At 41.3% G+C, this 23433-nt stretch overlaps 1 protein-coding gene across 50 annotated transcripts in view; it reads right to left on the bottom strand.

The window, feature by feature from the left end:
- The window catches only part of TENM2 (teneurin transmembrane protein 2), a 1869083-nt gene that overhangs the window by 118862 nt on the left and 1726788 nt on the right, over nucleotides 1–23433 (bottom strand). For 47 of the 50 annotated variants that reach the window (XM_064161561.1, XM_064161557.1, XM_064161558.1 and 44 more), the window contains one exon: nucleotides 8646–8765. The exons of the other annotated variants lie outside the window; for them this stretch is intronic. In XM_064161561.1, coding sequence (XP_064017631.1) covers nucleotides 8646–8765 — 120 coding nt within the window. The remainder of the gene's footprint in view (nucleotides 1–8645; nucleotides 8766–23433) is intronic. 50 annotated transcript variants of the gene reach the window in all.

The following is a 23433-nucleotide window of genomic DNA, read 5'->3' as shown; positions in this document are numbered from 1 at the left end:
CTGAGGGTCTTGGTTGATGAAAAGCTCAACAGGAGCTGGCAGTGTGCATGTGCAGCCCAGAGAGCCAACCGTGTCCGGGAGTGCATCAAGAGAAGCATGGTCAGCAGGACATGGGAGGGGATTCTCCCCCTTTACTCTGCTCTCGTCAGACCCCACCTGGAGTACTGTGTGCGCTTCTGGAGCCCCCAGCACAAGAAGGAGATGGATCTGTTGGAGTGAGTCCAGAGGAGGACTATGAAGATGCCCAGAGGGATGGAGCAGCTCTGCGATGAGGACAGGCTACAGGAGTTGGGGCTCTTCAGCCTGGAGAAGAGAAGGCTTTGAGGAAACCTTGTAGTAGCCTTCCAGTGTCTGAAAGGGGCCTACAGGAAGGCTGGATAGGGACTATTTACATGTTCTGGTAATGACAGGACAAGGGGGAGTGGGTTTACACTAGCAGAGAGGAGATTTAAACTAGGTGTTAGGAAGAAGTTCTTTACAGCGAGGCTGGTGAGACACTGGTGCAGGCTGCCCAGAGGGGTTGTGGCTGTTCCCTTCCTGGAGGTGTTCAAAGCCAGGTTGGATGAGGCCTTGAGCGACCTGTTCTAGTGGGAGGTGTGCCTGCCTAGGGCAGGGGGTTGGAACTGGTTGATCTTTGAGTTACCTTCCAATCCAAACCATCTTATGATTCTATGAAAAATACTACAGGGGGTATTAGCCTCTTCATGTTCCTTCCTCCTCAGGTAACACAGAAATGAAATGCAAAGTAGGTATGACCACTGAACCTCTTTCCTTAGTCAATAGGCTGAATTGTATTTTGTTTAACCTGAAAAGCAGAACATCATTCTAGCTTTACATTTGCAATGTCTTTTTCTGCACTAACAGCTTCACTTACAAATTCTGTCTCTAGAGACTCTCAAACTTTTTCTTATAGCTCCCTTCAGTTTTCACCTCCTAATGCAGAGCATTTATCTTGCTGGCTGACTCAACCCCCTCCAGCTATTTTTAGAAGCTTTTCTCTTACGATGGACCACTGCAGATGACATTCAAAGAACATCAGCTGCATTTCAGTGAAGTTACACATATGACAAACTGACAAATCAAGGAAAAAAGACTAACCCAAACAACTTGTACTACTGTGAACAGATAAACCCCAACATCGTTATCTCTGCTGTGGGTGACACTGTTTTAAAGTTTTGCCTGTTTATCTCATAACCCCATGGATACTTGATTTCTTTTCCCTGTGATTTCATCTCTATAAACAAGTAAATCAAGTAAATAGAGTTTTAAAAGCATACTTCTTCATCTTACCCAGGGGAGCCATTTCAATCACTCAGCCAAACATATATTTATAAACTAAATAACCCTTATTCATTTAAACTGCTGTGTTATTTACCCAGCTGAATTACTATTTTGGCATATGCATTTGAAAAGACTGTTTTAACACTCATGCATATTAGTCTTCAAAGTTATCAAATAGGCAATATATGACAACAGCAATGCAAACTCCTCCTGCTAACTTGTCAGCAGGCCTCATCTTTGAGCTGGGGGTCAGTTCCAAAGTGGCAGCGGATAGGACACGCCCAGTCAGCTTTTAATTTAACTGATGTCAAGCTGCGTCAGCTACAGAGGCAGAACACTGAAAGTAAATATAGTAGGCTACTTATTACACCTCCTCCCATACTGTTGCTAAAATTTTAAAAATACAAATGAAATTTGGCTACCAGCAGTGTCACGCTCCAGACATCACACTGAAACAGCAATTAGCTCCAGTGCTTTGACTGCGTGCCTTTGTAACACTGATGACTGTAAATTGCATGTTGATAACACTCATGAAAAAGATCTAGCAGAACAACCCCTGCAACAGATCTATAATGAACTACTAAGACAATCTGAAGAATTTCAGATTTAATACAAGGAATAAATATCACCCATGTTGGTTAAAGAGAAGCCTCTTTCGCTTCTCTTGTTGTACCTCTGCATTTCTTACACATCACTGCTGCAGACACAGCTTTCCTTACCTTTTACCTAACTTGTTCTTCTGTTGTTTGTTATTTAGTTAGAGATTTTAACAGATGACTCCGAATTCCAAAGGCATTATGGGACAGTTGTGTTAAGGAAATGATTCAATCTAAAAATACATGCCATTATTTTTTTCCTTTTTGGCCACAAGAGAGTGAATAGGAATTACCATGGTTTCCAGTGACAGCTTGATTTTTCCCTCAGGTGAAGTTGCTACTTATATGGCCAGGCATTTCTTATTGTGTCAGAAACTTAAAAAAAGAAGAAAATGTCTTCTCTCTATATATTTCTTCCATGGAAAAATCACTGCTATGTGCTCTTCCCATACTGATCACTTCCTGTATGAACTTACACTTCCAATTCTTGTAAGAACTTACACTTCACAATACCTACTCCTACTATGTAAGTGCCCTAGGTCAAAACAGATTCCATCTGTACAACGGATTGACTGCTGTTGCAAAACATATCCCCACACCTACAACCAAGTCAAAAGCCAGGAAATAAGAGTTTGTCTGGAGAAGCTGCTATGACATATCTTGAACTTGAGTTACGCTGAAGATCCTGAGGGACTAATGAGCTCTGCTTTGTCAAGCGAAGGGGAAGGAAGCTTCTGAATTTGTATGAGCTTTCAGAAGTCCAGTAAAAATAGCTTCTGGAACAAAACTAAAATCTCAGCTTTCCTGGTCAGTATCTCCTATTTTTGTTATGGTGAAAGGAGAGAAATTCTGCAAACAGAGTGTCTGTTGGGAGACCGCTGCCCTGGCTCAGCTGCAGTCAGTTTCTCCCTGCAGGTGGAATTAAGAAATAGGCCTCAATACTCTGACACACGTTAAAACTTATCTTCACATTCACGTGGGCATGGTTTCACAAGATCCACGGTTTGCAGAAACAGAAGCAAATTATAACTGAAATAAAATTAAGATCATAGAATCAACCAAGTTGGATCATCCAGTCCAACCTATCACCCAGCCCTGTCCAATCAACTAGACCATGGCACTAAGTGCCTCATCCAGGCTTGTCTGGAACACCTCCAGGGACAGTGACTCCACCACCTCCCTGGGCAGCCCATTCCAATGGCAAATCACTCTCTCTGGGATGAGCTTCCTCCTAACATCCAGCCTAGACCTTCCCTGGCACAATTTGAGACTGTGTGCCACAGTTCACAAAGAACAAATACATGCTAGCTTGAATTTCTACACCAACATAACAATCATCTCTGATCATGTACAATACACTTCAGCTAACTTGAAACACAGCAGCTCATGCTATCACCATCAACACAACCACGAAATCAAAACTCTCCTGTTCTGAACTTAGTCACACAGTTTACTTTTGCTAAGGCAGCCCTAGAGCCTACTGTATTTTCAGAAGACCACATCTGCAAGCCTTCAGAGCGTCCATATTAATGCTTATGCTTCCTAATGTGTTAATTAAGACCTACATTACATTAGCCACATAACTACTTAATAAGATTAATCCACCTGGAAAATGACGGCACATCTTGATTAAATTGAGGGAAGGGAACGGAAGTGACATTTAAGATACATTGATTGTTATTACATTCTGATCATCTGTTTCAAAGCGTCTGGAAGGAAACAGTAGAAACCCAAAGATTTATGCTGTTTACACTGTTAATGAGGTATGAGGTTTTCATATTTCATCTTTTGCAACATAACAGAGCTGTCTTCGGTGGTTTCCTACTCCTTATACTCTCTAGTGAGTACTCTTAGGCTTCAGCAGGAACAGAACTGGAGGTAGCACTGGTGTCTCAGGCAGTCACATCTATCTGTATCTGATCTACTCTATCTGTATCAGAACCCAAACTTAGCAATATGTAAGGGTGGAAAATACTCCCATTTAATCATTTTGTTTACTTCTTTGTGCTAGTTTGAAGCAAGCTGGAATGTTTTGGTAAAAGAACTAGATAACAGGCAGTGAAATGAAAACAATTGATGTCAACTTCTCTCACAGTCTCGCTGAGAACTCTGGGAAGAAGAAAGACTTTTTCTCCATTTTGTCTCTTCTCTTGCTTTTGCCTTAGACCGAGACACATCTTTCTAACATCACTGCTTTCTAACCCTGCTCCCTAACCTCTTGGCTGCACCTCTCTTCTTCCTGAGAACTGGGGTAAGGTTGAGAGGGGCCGGGGGAGGTGTTGGGGTGGTTTGAGAGCCCCTCCTGGGGACTCAGGTTTCTGGGAGGGGAGTTGTGCTTTTGTATTGTTTATCCTTTGTATATTTCTGTATATAATTGTATATAACTGTATATATTGTAAATAGCTGCTTGTAAATTCTGCTAGCTGTAAATAAATTGCTTCATCTATATTCCCAGGGTCCGTCTGAGTTAGCTGGGGCAAATACAAAGTGTGGGAGGGGCGGGGTAACCCCCATACCATCACATTCTTCCATGTTGCCTGATGCATTGCTAGCATCTAAACTACTAGAGAATAGTAATTTCTGTGTGCACATCAAAACGTGACTCAGAGCTGCAGCTCTGGCAGAGATCTCAACATCGTTTGGAGAGAGATGAAGACAACCCATACAGCTTCACAATGACTGCTGAGTTTAGTTTTCCATGTCTGTTCAAGTCAACTTGCTGCTACATTAGCAGAAATGTGTTCATACCCTCTCTTATCTTAAGCAAGTAAGATGGTGCCAAATTTAACAGCAAATTTAACTGTCTTAATTTTATTATTGCTGAATAATTACAATGCTGATTCTGAGAACTGGAGCCCAGATTTTTTTTCATGACACTTCAATAGTTTACCACTTAGTTAACTGTAATTGAAACCCACAGATTGTGGCAGCCTTAATGAAGTATCTCAAAAACTGAGCATGAACCTGGATCAAGCTGGTTGGTCCAAAGAGAGACCAACTCTAGATTACATGGCTACTACAACACAAACCCAAAGCTACCTCTTCCAATTAGTCAGTATATCTAACAGTAATGGAAGTGATCCTTCAGGTTTGCAATCCTTGCCTGCTAATTATCTTTGGTGTCTTTTAAAATAGGTGTTTCTAGGATCAGAGACCACAATCTTTTATTGGGCTTTTCAGCTTTACAGAACCTCACTATAGCAAATAAGATAAAAAATACTAAGTCAATGTTGAATGAGTAAGAAATCTGGTAAATTTGTGAGCACACCAAAAGCAATATATTGTAAATGAGAAACTCTGCACTGAAGCATTCTTTTCTCAGATCTGCAACTGGAGACAGTTTGGATATTTCCCCATAAAGGGTAGTTTATCTTAGCTGCCCTCTGAAATGATTAAAGTTGACTTTTATAGTGCATCTGTCCATTAGAAAGGAAACAGCACACTGACAGTTACATATTTTTATATATATGTGTGTGTGTGTGTATGTGTCTTGCCTACTACCTAGTATTAAATGTACAATATCTTTTTGGCACAGATTAACAGAATCTAGGCATAGAAAAAAAATCCTCTAAGGTCATCTAATTCACTCCTCATGCAGAAGCAATTATTCCCAAACATGCTTCCCCCTCCCTAGTCCAACTTTTATAGCAAAACTCTAAGATTACCCTCATGCACCTGTTACAGACAAGCAGACTTCCCTCTCAGAAAGCTTTTCTGAATGTCATCACTATATACCTCATCCCTTTAGCAACGCCATGGCAGTGTCAGCTTTTTGGTTTTAATGTACTATGAAGGAGTACTACCTTATCATTTGCATTTAGAAGGCAATTTTTCTTTACTTTTGACTCAATCTAAATCCCTAGAGCAGCACAACTTCCAGAGCCTAAAGGCAAACCCAAAAGATCTACCTCTTGCATTTTTCACAGCCAGGGCACAGCAGGCTTCACTTGCAGTTTTACAGCAGCACTGAGGATTTTTGTACCCATGGCTCTTGCCTACTTCTTTCAGACACCCCCAGAATTAGGGAGATGTAGTGTGTAACTGCAAAACCCCTGCAACTGTGTTATCTTAATAGTGAATTTTGTTTTCGTTCAGATAGGAAAATGCAGTAATAAAGTAATTTACATTCCTCTTAAATTGCAGTTTTATTATTCCATACTAGAATTTAGTCTCTTAATAAGGAACAAGCAGATCAAATTGAAATACTTGCCTTCTTTTTTCCTCCCTTTCAAATTGCTCTACTTTCAAATGCCTTGCTTGCTGAGTAGGCACAGCTTGTGTCTAAGTGGCCGTTCTCAGTCTAGGGGTTAAAGGTTTCTTTGGGAGACCCATGTTTTGAAAAGAATGGCTTCATCCTGAGTTGTGTCAATTATAGAAAGGTCACTCTTCACAGCCAGGGTCCTGAGCCTTGAAATGGTTGTTGTGTTAAAAGCTGTCAGAGGCTTTCCTAAAAACTGCTGGAACAGCAGTATTAACTTGGACATAATAAAAGGAAAGGTGAGATTGAAAAACTTTTCACCCTTGCTTGCTGTAAGAATTGTGTTTTAGATATTCCTTGTGTTCACCCAAACCTGTCATTCATATTATTCCTCTGTGGAAGATAACTTGTCTAAATGTTGTTCTCTCCTCTTCCCCCAGATTATCAGCATCTCAGCAACCTTCTAGAAAATGTCAGAAGAACAAGTAAACTTTTCCAACATGCACTGAGGAAAGCTAACTGCAGCAATTTAAGACATAACTAGCAGTTCTGTCTCCTTGTCTCCTCTACAGGAGGTTACCACTCCCAAAACAGCCAGCATCTCCGCCTCTTCAAATGTGCAAAGCTAATTAGAGTAGGGCTGGGATAAACTGCCAGAATTTGCACTGAAGTGCCCCAGGCAGATGAGCACATTCCAACTCAGCAATCCTGCTGCCCTATATTTGTACATAGACGGCAACAAAAACCTGCAGGGGAGGGAATTTGGAAACGTGTTAAACACTGCAGTTGTCTGCTAAGCGACCATAATTGCAAACCCGAGCTCTTCAGGTTCCTGACTGAAACCATAGGGTCTCTCACCTGTGCACAATCTGGAAGAAGTTCAGCAGAATGTAAGTATTCTGCCTCGTACTTAGGGATGTGCTGCTCATCTAGTTTGACCTACAGTGTGTCAGAGATGAAAGCCAAGCCAATTTAACTAGGATGCAGGATTCCTTGAAAAGGAGGAAGCCAACATTAGTCCCTCCATGGAAGACATGAATAAGTTGAGATGCAGCAACAGGATAAAAGATTTTCCCCTCCCCCCCCCCCCCAATATATCTAACAGAAGTATCTTGTGTTAGCATCTGTTTATAACTCTTGGTAATCAGTAAGTTTAACAGGTCCTGAGAGCAAGACTATGTTCAGCTCCAAACAAACTCTTCTGCTGACCAGTAGCAAGTGGTCTTATCTCCCATTTCAATGATTCCATCCCATCTTCACAGCACATGCTAAAGCCTGTACGGTGCCTTGACTACTCAAAACAGTGCTTTGTCATCATACCATCATTTTCATAACAACCAGGGAAAGCTTTGTCATGATGTAGCAAAGCATACACCTGACCCTCGCCTGCAAGTGCATCTCATTTGAAGTACTACAATTCTTTTCACAACATGTCATGTCTCTGTATTTTTATCACATTTTGTCCACTCCAGAAAATACTTCTCTTTCTAGATCTTTCCCCATTCTTCTCACTGCCCCACCTCTGTCATTCTCTGCTGGAACACATTGCTCATACTAATATCACAGGACAGATTATTCACTATGGGTCAAATCCTGCTGTCCTGGATGCTTTCTATCACTAGAAGTAGTTCTTGTCTAAGAAAGAAGAAAAAACAGAGATTTGGTTCTGGCTGGAAGCCCAAGTTGTTGGCTTCTCTCAAATAGTACAGTATACTTGTACTAAAGTCCAGATTTTTCTCTGAGATATCTAAGCTATATCTGGAAACAAGATGTATAGCCAGTAAAGCATACATTGTTTGTGACCAAGTACCTCTTCACAGAAAAACCATTGTTGGAAAAGACCTCTGAGATCATCAAGTCCAACGTTACCTAAGCCTACCAAGTACAGTGCTAAACCATTGCCCTTAGCACCACATCTCTTCATCTTTTAAACATTTCTAGGGATGGGGATTCAACAACCTCCCTGGAAAACTTGGTCTGGTATTTAAGAATCCTTTTGGTGAAGTTTCTTGTAAGATGCAGTCTATTCTAAACATCTTCTGCTGCAACTTGAGGCCATTTCCTCTCATCCTGTCACTTGTTGCTAGGGAGATGAGACTGAACTCCCATCTAGCTTCAACCTCAATCCAAGCAGTTGTAGAAACCAAGAATGCCTCCTCTCAGCCTCCTCTCCTCCAGGCTAAAGAATCCTAGTTCCCTCAGCTGCTCCTTTCTAAGACTTTTTCACTAGACCCTCCACCAGCTTCGTTGCCCTTCTCTGGATCTGCTCCAGCACCTCAATGTCCTTGCAGTGAGAACACCAAAACGGAACCCAGCACGCAAGGTGTGCCCTCCCCACTGCCGAGTACAGAGAAGACAACTCCTTCCCGGGTCCCGCCGGTTACGCTACCGACGATTATCAGGTGAGGGTCTAGAAACGCCAAGCTTTCGTGCAGAGTAAGCAGCGGGCAGCGCAGCGGCGACGGCAGCAGAGAGCCGCTCCGCGCCCACCCGCTGGCACCGCCGCGCCCCCAGCCCAGCCCAGCCCAGCCCAGCGCTCCCGGCCCGGCGCGCTGCCCGCAAGGCCTCACCTCTGCCGCCAGGTGTCGCCGGCGGCCCGTCCTGGGCGGGCAGCGCGGGCCGCAGCCCGTTGCTGAAGGTGTGTCCGTCGGCCGGGCGCAGCTGCCAGTTCAGCCCCAGGAGGTGCATCGCTGCCGGGGAGACACAAAGCGAGACGGTGAGAACCTTGGCGGAGGCTCGGCTTGCTCAAACAGCTTTCTGGAAACGCGGTAGTGAGACTTGTCTCCGAGGAGCCTCAACACGTTAAAAAAAGGCAAAGCCCTGATGATTTGCATGCTTTGTTACCAGGTCTTCTGCGCTACTGACACACAAACCACCGCGTCCAGCCGCAGAAGGGAACGACCAGCCCAGGTTCTGGTGTTGCCGTCCCTATCAGGGGTTAAGAGTAGAGGACATTTAAAGGTCCCTTCCACCCCAATGGATTTTATGTTTCTAGGATAACGCATGAGTCTTGCCAAGTCTCAATCATTCTGCTAGTGGATCAATGCGCATCTTCTCCTTGTGCAAACAGAAACTACCCGAACACATGTCCGTACTTCCATCCTGCTACCCCTATGGCTTCCTCCCCCTCCCACAAAGCTTGATGTTCACCACCGGCACTCTCCCTGTTTACTCGGGATGTATGTAAACCTATCGACCACGGAGAACAACCCTTTCAGTCACAAGCCGAGATGCTGCTTGAGGAGCTTCACTGCCAGTTCAGGGGCAGAACACAGATGTGGTTATGGGTCCCTCGTAACTGTTCACTTCTGCAGCGGCAGATCTATGTCAGTTTTGCAGATACTTGGCATCCAGCCACAAGCAATTGTGGAAGAGGGGACGTGCTCCCGGACAGACCAGCAGAGGCCACAAAGCCAAGTGTTCAGGATAGGTAGGGCAAAAGACTTATCACAGAAGCTGCTATTTACAGTGCTTGAGACCTCACTCAGATAATCTCTGGGTACATGGTAGCCATTTAGATGTGACCTATTCATACAAATATTTCTAAAACTCAAGAGACAGAAGCACACCCCACAGTCATGATCCATCTGTCCCAGCTCTTGGAAAGCTCAGCACATGATTTCTGCAGGGTTACACCTCCCTGTTTCTGACAAAAGCAGCTGAGAAGCAAGACAGCTTTCATAACATCACCTTCCCCTAGACATATCTACAGACCAAGCAGATGTCTAAGAACAGTAACTAACATCAGGAGATGCTGTGTGAAGAGGGCCGGTGCCAGATTTTGCATTCATGCTGAATGTGCAAGGCATATTTACTATGAAGAAACAAAAAAACCTGAAACTACATTCAAGCATCTAGTACGTTACAAAATACTAAGTATGAAGCTGAGAATGATGCTTTGCTGCAAAACTACTCAATATTTGTTTCTGAAATAATTATTTAAGATTCCTGGGAAATATTAAAAAAAAGCTCTGTGAGAGTCTATGTTTTATTCAACTGCAACTTTCTCGTTTTGCCAAAACAATCATTTTAAAAGGCTTTTCAGTCGTATCTCAAGCAAATACTTCTCAAGTATGGCAATGTAACTGAAAAATTATTCATAAATCTGAAACAGCAAACAGGTTGCTAGCTTACACAGACTCTCCCGCATCGAGCGAGAGACATCATCTCTGCTGGAGATGTGAGAGGGCCAGGGGACACCAGGTAGCAGAGCAGCTTGTGGTGTGTTTGTGCTGTCAGCACTTCCTACATGATGCCCACACACCACAAATCCAAAGACAGAGTTCATCTGGCCCACCCCTGTAATCAGAATGCATAAAGATTAAGTGAATCTCAGAGCCCCCAAATGAAAACAACTCATAGAGGAGAATTAGACTTTTGTGTTTTATACTCTCAGCATCTGTTCAAAGTTGTAGGGTTTTTTCTTTTATTGCAAGTGTAACCATAAATGTAGGTCACTTGCAGAGATCAAAGTCTGCTGCTTCGAGTGTGAACCATTCCTCACAACAAAGAGATAGGGAAATCATAACTAATAGTCTGGCCAAGAGAACTATAGTTGCTAACTTATAATTACCAGGTAAACTCAGACAAGGAATTATAAAAGATCTTATTAACACGGTATTAAGAAGAACTTTGATCCATCTGCTTACAAGTACACCATGAATTCATTAATAGCTCCACTGCTCAATGTTTTAATCATAGACACACATTAGAGAGGAGCTTCTTCCTAACAGGGCAGGGATTTGCACATCTGCTATAGTCCCTTACAGAGAAAAAAAATTACAAATTTCCATGAAGACAGCTCTAGACATGAGGAGCGTTCACCTTCCAGCAAAAATACAACGAGAAAAGTGTGTCAGAGGGGCCTGAGCGGGAAGCTCTGTGTTTGTACTGCATACAGTAAACCTGACTGGCAACCAGCACAGACTACAAGGAGCTACCTATCCTCCCCTGCTTCAGAGATAGGAAATTTATATGATTAACCTTTTGTTCTGTTAATCAAACAAAAAGTGCCTCCAGCAAAGGAATAAGTAGAAGCCCATTTAATTAGAAATACAACAATCCACTCAGCAGTTAAGTGCAAATGTGTTAGAGAAGAAACTCAGGAGAGTGAATTTCTGACTCCTTTCTTTTTTCCTTCTTTTTTCTATTTAGCATTTTAAAAATTGCAACTAAATAACCTGCGGTGCTGTGACTCTGTCCTCTTATCCCACAACACACTTCCACCAGGTATTACAGTACTGGCTACATTGTCTCCAAGTTATATTCACCAGACAACTGAGTTGAAATACTCAACTAGATCCAAAGCTGGTCATTGAGATGAGTACTGATTTTTCAGCTCAGCCCATTTATTCAAATGCATTTCCAAACATTTGGTTTATAGATTATAGCTTCAGGGACAAACATATCTCTGAAGGTTTAAAACAGAAAAAAGTGCTGATTTATCTGTTACATGTATGATGCATTCATAAATTGTATTGTATAGGCACCTCTCTGTCTTTTGTAGTATTATTTAAGTTTGTTTCCTTTTTCCTTCTCAACATTTAAGCATATTTTCTAAGTTCTTGTCTCTGGCATCTGGTTTGCAAACATTTATCTGGTTCATTTAACACTAAGATCTAGTAACTCAAGATACCAAATTATGTATTTATAGTATCTAAAAAAAGCAGACTATATAAACAATAAATTTTGAAGTAAAAGCTTTGAGGTTTAGATAAAAAGCAATAATCAGCCTCTCACTCCCACCCTAGCAACACACACGTACAGGCAAAGAGAAAGCACATGAAAGCTAAACCTACATGCCCATCAAGAACAAAATCAGAGAACTAGTTCATCACTCCAGGTGGTAGAGCTGACAGGGATCAATCTCAGACTTACATAAGACAGAGTTTGCTCGAGTGAATCACCTCTTATTTTAAGAAATCCCTGAAGGTATACAAATCCACAGGAAAATGACAGAACTTGCATGCAAAACTTTCTTGAATGTTCTCTGAGTGGTTCATTCAGCCTCCTCTTGTTCTGGCCACAAACGCCACGTGCCCTCCATTCGGAGGTTAAGGTACCATGGTTCCCAAGCTCAGGAAACTCTCCATCTTCCCTTTGCGCTTTCCTGTTACTCTTGACTGTGTATTTTTACATGAAAGACCTCTGGTGCCTTCACGTGCTACATATCTCCCTGTAGTACAAGTCTGTGTCTGCCAACAGGCAGGTCAGTTAAGTTTTGCACTTAATCCTGTACTCTATAGTATTCTCCTAAAGGGAGAAATAGGCAGATTAATGATCCACCAGTTTCCCCATTGCTACTGCACCACCCCAGTTCAGGTCTGGATGATACACACCGCTTGCTTTTTAGAAAACTCAGTACTCCCTAAGCAATTTAGAAAGATGAGAAGATGATAAAAGTGAACAGGAATCAGAATGTTTCCATGTATTAATTTTCCAAGTTGTCATGCTTACTAAACCCTAAAATACTGTCATCCAAAATTAACCCATCAAACTATGATCTCACTTCATCAAGATCTATCTAGTCATGTTATATTTAACTGCAACAGACCAACCTCTTTTCATGTGAAACAGAAATTGCTCCATTATATGATGTGCATTAGCAACTAAACACTAAAAGCACATTTGCTACATGTAGACTATTATAGGGGAAAGGAAACACTAGAATTTTCCCTTCTGTCTGCTCATGGAGTGAACAAGGTGTGACGCTTAATACTTAAGTCTTGAGCACCATCATTGTGATACCCAAATCAGGCCCAATGAATCACAGACATAATGAAGCAAAAGGTACCTAATAAATCTTAGCAGCATGTAATTTCATAGTGTACACAGGTCAGAGAACTGTCTGCACATCCATTAAAAAAACCACCAACCAAGACTTCGTGCTGCCTTTACACTGGTTTAATGCACCACAGTGTTTGTATGAAGACAAAAAGTTTAGTCTTTAATGATTCTGGGTAACTTCCAGGTAACTTAAAAAGTTAAACATGACTGAATGCTTACTTGGTAATAAACTGTACTACTCTGAGACTCGTGGTTCTTTATGGGTTACTACTTCTTGATTATGCCACAGAACTCTAGAAATGCCAAAAACTGATCTCATTGATCTCAACTGTTATTCATACAATAACAGCTACTTAAAAGACTAGAAAAATAGTAGTTTAACATTCTACTACCATTCCTCTGGAGAAACAGGTTCAAGTTCAACCCAAGTCACAAGTGAAATGAGTGTGTTAGGCTCATTCCCTAGTGATTACTTGCCCCTGTTAGGAAATGAATGCACAATTCATCACAACTGACAACCTCTCCTCAAGAGATGCCCGAGCCAGGAATAGCAGGGGTCTGAAAGCCAGAAAAGAGCAGTGCAGCAATGCCACAGAAAAACCTGCATGGTGTCTAAAAGCACTACTCTTGATTCTAAGAACTACTCTTGTGTCTCTTCTCTGGCTGAAGAGCATGGAGTATTGAGCAGCTATGAAAAGTAAAATGCCTTCCCTAGCTCCTCTCAGAACTGGAAAGGTTACCAGAGAGTTCAGACATGCACATGCAATCAGAATTTGCTGGACTACATCTTGGTTGAGATCCATATTTTGCTACCATGTCTTAAAGTTAACAGAAACAAGGTAGAGGACAGCCAGGCTTTGTCAGAGGGACAACGTTGCAAGCCTTTTAAAATCTTTTTTACCACTGGAGACATTCAGTGCAACTCTTCTGCCACAGGATTTGGACTTGGCAACAAATACACCTGACAAAGCCAGATTTCAGGAAGTCATAAATGTTTTACAGAGGTTGACACCACTTTTTACTTGATAATTTTGTTGGTTGGCCTTCATATGCAGGAGCAATACAGGCACAGCAGTATGCAGCTAGACTGGGCTATGTGACTCCTTGTCTTGCGTGATGGCTAAGGCAGTTGTGTCAAAGCTGCTGCATTCAAGGACTTGGCCTCACAATTACATTAATGCCCCTTCACACTCTTACTGGCAGAAAGGAACAGCATCTCCAGGAAATTCGAATCTCTGGTTCCTCCAGTTTAAGTGCTTGGAAAATCATTACCAAAGAGAACAGGAGTCTTTGTTAAAATAGGCAGTCTTAAACAACGTGAACAAGTAACACTTTTCTTTGCTGGAGAAACAATTATGTCACTCCTAAAATTCAAGACTGCTAGAATTTTCTACTCTTGATTACCTAATGACTGGGAGAAGAATGGGAGAATCCTCCTTAGCATGTCCAAAGGATAGGATTAGCCATAATTTTACCCTCAGCATATGAACTCTTTCACACAACAAACTGTTTAGAACAGGGCTTTGCCTTTAAAGCATCCATACAAAGAAGAGTTTAATAAAAATACCATTGAGGATCTATGACTGAGTGTATTATAATCAGCAGCAAAACTTCTGCTGGGGGTTACTAACTAATTTCTTTTGAATAAATGTTACAAAGGATGAAAAAGAAGATAAGAGGAAGACTACAAGACAGTTCGTTGTCACTGTGTTCATACAGAAGAAATAGAGGGACCCAAGTAAAGCTTTTTTTTTTTAAACTGGTGACACTCTCCTCTCCCAGCTGACTGATTTCCTTCCCTGTGCATGTCAATAAACTGAATGGAATGAATTTTCAAAGCACAGCATGAAATATATATCCACAAATCCCATTAGTAGTAATGTGATTTGTGTGCTTATCTGCCATGCAACGCTTTGAAAGTCCATTCCTCCAAGTCCAATTCCAGTCTTTCTACTTCCAAAAATACCTGAAAAGCTTACACACCTGCAGTTACTTTGGGGATGTGAAGACCTGGCTCCCAGTTCCAAGGATAACAACAGTGCAGCAGAGCTTCCGCCTTTAGGCGCAGGAGTTGTACCTTGGCTGGTTGTTAGCTCCCCAGTCACCATCTTGACTGGGACAAGGAAAGAATCCCTGGTTTTAGACTTATCTTAGACTTGTCTTGTTTCAGTGCTCTTCATCGAAATGTTTTGATTTTGTGCCACTTTGAGCAATCTTCTTCTCACAGGAAAGGTTACAGCATTGCATGCTACCTGCAGAATGTGGAATCTCATGACAAAGACCTTAAAGGAGAAGCAGAATACAGTGCACTATTCATTTATTCTCATGACAGACCCTAGATTGTACAGAGCATAGAAAAGTGGCACAAGATCAATCAGCTCCCAAGACTGCAGAAAATGAACTCACTTCTTACAGCAATTTTAAGAGTTGAGGCTGCAGTCATGCTGCTCTTGCATTTGAACTAGAAGCTGTACTAATAAGAAAAGGGTTTACATTTTTATTTACCTCAGACAGCGTTTTTCAGCCTGCACATTACATGATAGCTGCTTTACCAGCCTTGCCAAAGTACTGCCACTTTTTAAAGAGGCTGAGAATAGCAGAAAGGAATGTTCCTGACTAAAACACAAAGAAAACCTTGTTAATATTTTTTTGAGCAATTGTCAGCATTGAATTGTTAACGCAAAGCAAACTGAACCCCATTTTAATTTCAGACCTAAAAGACGCCATTATGGCTAAAGTACTCAGCTTGTCTTTATCCTGCTTCCAAGAGGAGGAAGAATCTAGCTGAGACTTGAAACTGGCATTTCAAGCAATGCAGACACAAATACACTCTCTTAAATCACTGATGCCTGAACTTATAAAACTTAGAGTAACTGCTGCACTTTCAATACTGATCATAACCCTAAGGGATATCATGTCAAACATTTATTTGACTACATTCATCTTCTGAACCTGCAACTGCCCTAATCTCTACAAACATGTTGAACAAGCTTTTCGCAACCTAACAGTTCCAAAGCATTCAGACCTTGACTCAACCTCTGCTTGTTAAACATATTGATAAGAAAATAGGTTTTTTTTTTCTTTTATTACTTTCTTGCATGCACTAAATGAATTGAAACTGCATGATTAGGAATGGTCAAATATCTGTCCACAGTTCAAAAAAGGTATAATTTTATAATTTCTCATCACAGAGTATATTCTTCTTTTAATAGAAATGGCAGACTAATTTAATCATCTCACTGTAAAACTTGCACAAGTGAAAAAATATAAACTTTTACTCTTAACACAAAGTAATTATTTGAGTTAAAAGTTCATTAAAAAGAGGAAATAAATTCAAAGACAAAAATATTTATTTTTCCAAAGCTTCTCATTCATAGAATTATGGAATGGTTTGGGTTGGAAGGGACCTCCAAAGGTCACCTAGTCCAACTGCCCCTGCAGTCAGCAGGGACATCCTCCACTAGATCATGTTGCTTAGAGCCTACAGTGATAGGATAAGGGGCAATGTTTGAAATCAAAGGAGATTTGGATTGGATTTTAGGAACAAGTTCTTTACCATGAAGGGGGTGAAACACTGCAACAGGTTGTCCAAGGAAGTAGTTGAGGCCCCATCCCTGAAGATATTTAAGGTCAGGCTTGACAAGGTTCTAGGCAACCTGATCCAGTGGAGGATGTCCCTGCCAACTGCAGGGCGTTTGGACGAGATGACCTCTGAAGGTCCTGTCTAACAGAAACCATACTATGATTTGTCACTCTATATTATGCTTCTGATCTCAATAGTTTTCTTATTCTTGTTTGAAGTGTGCTTGTTTTGTCTTCACACAAAAAAGATCTTTTTTCTAACAAAGCAGGGAGTGAAATGAGAGCTTGCCCTCCTGCAGCTATGCCTTCTCATCTTCCCATCTAGGATTCCAGAGCAGGTAAGGAAGTGCAAGCTGCAAGTGAGGACATGATTTCAGTGTGATCACACTAATGTGGAAGAGCATCAGCAGGCAGAGAAATCAATGAAGGGCTTATATGGTTGCCAGGATTTCAGTTTCAGACCACTGCTTTATTTCAAAGTGTCAGAGTTGCAAATTTTCAGACTGCAGCAAGATATGTTTGTTATGAAGAGGTAATGTGAGAATATTTTTTCCAAAATTAATATTGCTTATTAATGTTGATATTCAGAACTCTCACCAGCCCTGACCACTAATTTTAATAACAATGGGTTCTTCACATGGCCATGGAAACTTTGGACAGATAATAACATGGTATCTAGAAATAACCAGCAAAAATATAGACATTAACTGAACTGAAAGAGAAGGTTCCTGTGGTCAGTATATATACTGCTTGCAGTCAATACTGCTTGCCCGCTACATGGATGCAAGGAGCTCCATTCTGCTTACAGCAGAAGGCTATGGTGAGCTACAAGAGGCTTTAAGCAGTTACAAAACATTATCTCCTGACTCGCAGGGCTACCTACAGCTTCAGACAGTACCCAAAAGCTTTCAGAGAATTCTGTTACTGTCTTGTCAACTGCTGAGACTTCTGATTCTCCCCAGGTTTCTGAGGCAAGGAGGCAGACTATCTCTGACCTGGTCCTCTGGACAATCTGTGTATCTCCAGGACTTCCTGTCCTGGCAGGAGGGTTTCAGGTGTAGTCAGGATGTCTTGTGATGTGCAGTCTCAGCACAGTATCACAATGGCTATGCAGGCTGATCGTGTGGAGGCATTTAGAGTCTGTTCCTGGTAAACTCAAGGCAGTGGAGTTTCCAGACAAAGAGTAAGGCAGTAAGGCTGTATACTGCCAGAAACACAGAGCAATAGCAGCAGGCAACAGCAACCACAGATAAACAGCAGAGCATGTTGTGTTTGACATCTGTGTATCTCCTTTTTCAATGTAGCTGAGATTAATGGGCCTTTGGACACAGAATAGCCAATAAGAATGGCAGTTAGCCAAGCCTGACCATAGTATGTGAAGCCATAGGCTTGCTTTACCCAAATTTGGAAAGAGCATAAACCTAGCATGAGGCAGGCACAAACTAAGTGTGTACCTTATTTGCCACAGGATGTAAACAAGTCTGGGCAGGCCAGAGTCCTTAGACTCAGTGCCTCCAGGTTTTTTGTCCTCTTTCCCATGGTTGTTTCTCCCCAAAACAGAAGAAGGGAGAGCTGAAAAACATGTCTGGGCAATCCAGTACATGTATAAGCCTCTTGCAGCTTATCAGGTCTACCACGACAACATTGCCAAGAAAGTGTGTGTGCTCACATACAATTAGCAGTTCGACCACCAAAACACCCCATTATACGTGTTTGTCAGCTGCAACAGGAGTGAAGAAAAGCTTGCATTTTAATTCCCATGATAGCACACCACTCTACACAACAGGATTTTAAGAACTGTGCTCCATGCATAGTGGAAGACAATTATATTTAATTTTGGAACCTATATCCTAATTCATCCAAGGAGCATCACTTAGCCAAACATTAAAATTTGTATTACTTTGTATGCTACGTTTTAAATTGCCTTGTATAATATAGGCTTTTAGACTAGCTCAATTTGACCTTGATATTACAAAATTCACAGAGATAGTAGAAATCACTGTTACAGATGGAGCTGCTGTCCACGACAGCAAAATGAGGCCATCTTACTGTAGAGAGTATCTGATATCTGACCACTTCATTCAAGCTTTCCATCTTGCATAAAAAATGGCACAGAAGTCAGTTCCACTGACCGAGGTCAGCAATGCAACATGCTCATCACCTGTCAGTTTAGAGCTGTGTAAAATCAAGGCCCATTGCAATCAAGGTCAAACTTTTACTTCAGTTGAGTGAGCTTCACTTCAGGACTTGTCTATTTTAAGTACTTGAGACTCTGAATATCGTTAACAGTGCCCAAAAAGATGGTTTTCTACAGGCAACTGCAGTGCAACCCATGAAGAACTTTTTATCCTCCAAAGGCACCAGTTTAAATTGGAGGGTAAACTGGGTGGATTGCATTGGCATATACTTGGCATATGTATATATATATATATATACACACACACAGTGGTAATGCATTGGCATATACATCACCATATAGAATTAATGAATCCTAAAATAAAATATGAGATAGATTACAAACCCTCAAAACCTTTGGCTTCAATTAAATACAAATTGCAACATACAACTGAATTATGTTACGTGACTAACACAGTAAGTTTTAAGATATGTAGCAATGCTACTTAATAATACTAATAAAACAACCAGAAGTTATCCTTCAAAGGGAAAACAACTACCACTATAAGGGGTGAAAAGGATGTAGTAGCTCAAGTAGACATTATACACATCAGTACATCAGAGCTAACACTCAAGTACTATTTCTTCATGTCTGCAGCATTCACTTTTACCAGCAACCCAACCAAGATTATGCATATTTTGGCTTTGATGGATAAAGACTAAATGCAATATTTGAAATCAAAACAGACCCCCTCTAAATTGAAAAGCCATCTAGCACTACAGCCTCACCCCTCATTATGAAACTTATTTTCCTTTTTTTTCCTTCCCCCCTTCCCCTTCCATTTCAAGAATTTGCTTTGTCTTGGAAGCAGGTATCAAAGCTGCTCCTTGATAACTTAAAAGAAAAATTACTAGAAACTACTCAGTGTCACTGTGTCTGACAAGCTTCTGCAATGTATTTACCTCTATCTTTCACAACATTACTAACATTTGAGTGCCAAGAAAGTGCTACAGCTGAGATTTTTTCCCATCCATATTAATAAAAAAAGAGATGCATTTGATTTTATGGTCTATTAAAAAAAAACACCCTGCTTCTGTCTACTGGAAGTGGCTGTCCAAACCAATTAGTGAGAAATAACATAAACACAACTTTTATTTTACCAGGATATGAACAGGAATTAAAATGAAGACACTGCCAAACCTATCCATGAATCTTTATAAAGCTCACCTTTTAGGACAGGTTTTAAAAACCCAACACTCTGTGATAACACCTACAGAGTTATTTCACCAATTTTCCATTGAACCGTGCTTCTGACAGTTTAATGACTGCATTCCTTCCAAGGTAACAATGGCATTATATGACTGTCATGTAAATGTAACTCAGGGTTGCTATCGCTTCATAACATTATTTCAGAAATCTGCTCACATCCCCTGGCTTTGCAAAATTTGCATCAACTGCAGCTCTCCCTTCATTCTTGAAAATATTTTAACATTTACATTCACGTCCTCAGAGGAGAAATTTCAGTTCAGATGCAGGATTAACAAATTTCTGTCCCTGTGCTACAGTAAGCATTGTTATGCAAAAGCAGTTCTCTTTTTTACAGAGGACCACAGGCCTTTGGGATGAAAGAGTCTCTGGAGCATTGCATTGTTAGCACTCAGGTTGCAGAAAGCACCCTGAAAAAAAAACCACCCTGCTTTCACACTGTGCTTTCAAAAAACACAATATTACCCAATACAGTAAGTAATGAAGCTGAAATGATCAGCCGCTGTTCTGAGCAATGTAACTGACTGCACACCATATTCCTGGATCAGAGCTGTGAAGTTCTTTTGAACCTTTATGAAGCCAATTTTGTGTTTGAAATATTTTCAGAACTTAACCTTCACCATTTTAGCAAGCTAGACACAACAGACTCCCTGACTCCTGCCACGGAACAATGGGAGGGACTGGTGTGCACTGGCTAAGCACTCTCATTGAAAAAAACCAGGGGATGCTGCAATAATTGTCCTGAGAGGCTAGAAAGGAAACAAGACTCTATGCTGACAGCTTAGCTCAGCATGAACTCTCATTTTTCACACGGAGCTAATTAAAAACTGAAATTAGTTAAATATGGAAATGACACTTGCAAGCACTTTAGCTGAATTCTGGCAAAATCCCTCTAGAGTGCCACGACACTACCTGCTGCTTCAAAACTCCCCAATTGAATTTCACAGTTAAAAGGCTGAGCAAAGGGAAAGTTATTACAGAGATTTCCAATTCAAAATGTGTCTGTAAAAGTCTAAATTAAATTTCATGGTAGCCCTTTCAGTAACTAGGGACATACTGTGCAGCCCAATGATATGGCGCTCAAATAACGTCCCTGCATGTATTCTCTGATTATCTCACCTTTAGGCACTGTGCTGGTGGTGCCAGAACTGTGGAGCTCACAAGGATGCAAGGTTCTACAATGCTACAAAGATAAGCTCTGTACTGTTACTGAAGTAGTTCTTTGGAAAGCACAAATGCAGGGCACATATAGGAAATACTCCGACAGTTTAACAGCAAAAACCTCAGAAAATCAGAACCCAACTACCAAAGTATTTTATGCTTCAACATTTTAATTTATATTTGCATGTGCTGAATAGATATGCAGGGAAGGGTCTATCCTGCAAGAAATTACATGGCCTATACATATATCAGTGTTTTACAGGCAAGGTAATAATAAAAAGCACTTTGGCATATTTAAACGGGCATAAAGAACCAAGGGACTGGATATGCATAAAAGGTATGATGACTGACATTAGCTTTTTGACTACAGCACCATGTGAATTCCATTTCAGTGCACGTGACTTGCCTAGCATGCATAAAAGCAAGAGCATTTGCCCAAGGGCAAATATGATTTCTGAATGCAATTTAACGAAATCCGCCCATGGAGCAGATCATTTTGGATCCCTACCAAGGCGTTGGGGATAGCCAATCACTTTGAGAACAACTGGAGCGTTTGGACTTTATTGTTTTTCCTACATTCCATCCCCTTACCCTTGAGGCAATCCCCTCCCACTGGCCTGCCGCCACTATTGCACCAACAAATTTCTGTCTAGGAAAGCCAGCAAAAGATGGCATGTAGCATGAAAGCCACTGTTACTCCCAAGTCTGCTGGCAGGGGGTATTGCTGCACCCAGCCTGCCAAAACCTCTTCCCTGGCAGCTCTGTCTATAATCTGTACATCACACCCAGGCTTTGCTAGTCCAGGGCCTTGAAACGTCTCAGCTTACCCAGCTGGAGGGGATATGCTGCAGCTGCACCATCAGACCCTCTTAGTTTATTGAATTTTGAATATGCGGTTTCAAAGCAATCCAAATGAATTTGCCCAAGGCCTCAGATCACTAAAACTCCTGATACCATCTGCAGCAGGCTTCCTAAATTTGAAGCATTTAAAAACAGGTGACAGGATAGGAGCTTTCAATGTAAGGACTGACACTCATGAAAAGCCTGCTAAACAAACTTGGTTATGCCCCAGTTTTGGCAAGGAATGAACTGTATGGCACGCAGCCCAGTGCTCACAATAGCACTGGTAATAAAGGCAAGTTCCATTTGAAATTATTTTTTAAATCATGCATATTTTTCCAGGTTAAAAAAGAAGCATTTATTTGATCACTGAGATTCATCTATTTTAAAGCATTTTTATGGGTGGAGATAAAGGGCAGAGCGTGATGAACACTAACTCTTAACAAAAGGGTGCATTAAGAAATCCAAACCCTAACATCTGGCAGGTCTAGGCTTCTTTCAAGTTCATGAAAGTCCAATGAGGCCATTAAAACATGGGCTGCCCTAAAGGAGGGAATCCAAAGGCATGATTATACCATCCTGCCCTTCAAGTAATGCTTTTAATAATGTCCACTGCTTAAACATATTTCATAACTTTAAAGATCCCAGATGAAGCTGAAGTCAATGCATATATGGTATTGTTTAAGTCCTGCAGGCACACAAAGACTAACAGCAAGGCTATAGCAACCATGTACTAGATTTTGACCAAGACCCCTTGCTTAGATTTTTGCTTTTACAAAACAGCAGAACTGTAAACATCCAGAAAAAGCAGAAGGTTTTTGTTTGGTTGGTTTTTAAGAGACATACTTTGATGCCCAGGGAGAGGTGGAGTTACGCTGAGCCGGGTCTCTTACAGAGCCTTCACTGGCATCATAAGCCAGATCTGCTAGCCAGGAAAACACTAATGTTTATCTACTTGTAATGCCATCCAATTCTTCTTCTAACAAGCAGAGGGAAAGGATTAAATTCCCTATCTAGCAGTTGTCCACATCCTGGCTGATACACCAGAAGGCTGTGCAGCCATTCTGTGAGACCTGGACAGAATGGAGAGCTGGGCAAAGAGGAACCTAATGAAGTTCAACAAGATCAAGCATAGAGTCCTGAACCGGGGGAGGAACAACACCATTCACCTGTACAGATTAGAGGTTGAACTGCTGACCAGCACCATCACTAACAGCTGGGAAGGAACAAGAAACACAGGGATAATAATGGGCTGTGCTTTTCCTTTTAGCTTTCCTGGTAAAAAATTCCACCTTCTATATATGGCATGACTTTTTCTGCATTTTTATTGTATATTGGAGCTATTGCAGTTTTGTGTCTCTGACTTCCTTGGATGCTACCCAGGATTTATTAACCTGAGATCATCTTGCAGTTAGTGCATTTATCATTGGCAATCCCCAAACTGTTGGATGTGCCACTGAAATAAATGAAACAATTTGATTGTTTTAACTTTTTGAACTTGTGTCAGTGCAAGTCCTTCTTGGGGCACTGGGAAACAGAGACAAACGTTCGCTTTGCCAAACAGTTGCAGTAAGAGCAGGCAGAAATCAAGATTTCACCCATAACGT

The sequence above is a fragment of the Pogoniulus pusillus genome, chromosome 22 (genome assembly GCF_015220805.1).
Source record: "Pogoniulus pusillus isolate bPogPus1 chromosome 22, bPogPus1.pri, whole genome shotgun sequence".
Taxonomy (NCBI): Eukaryota; Metazoa; Chordata; class Aves; order Piciformes; family Lybiidae; genus Pogoniulus; species Pogoniulus pusillus.
This window is presented reverse-complemented; position numbering and strand designations above follow the sequence as displayed.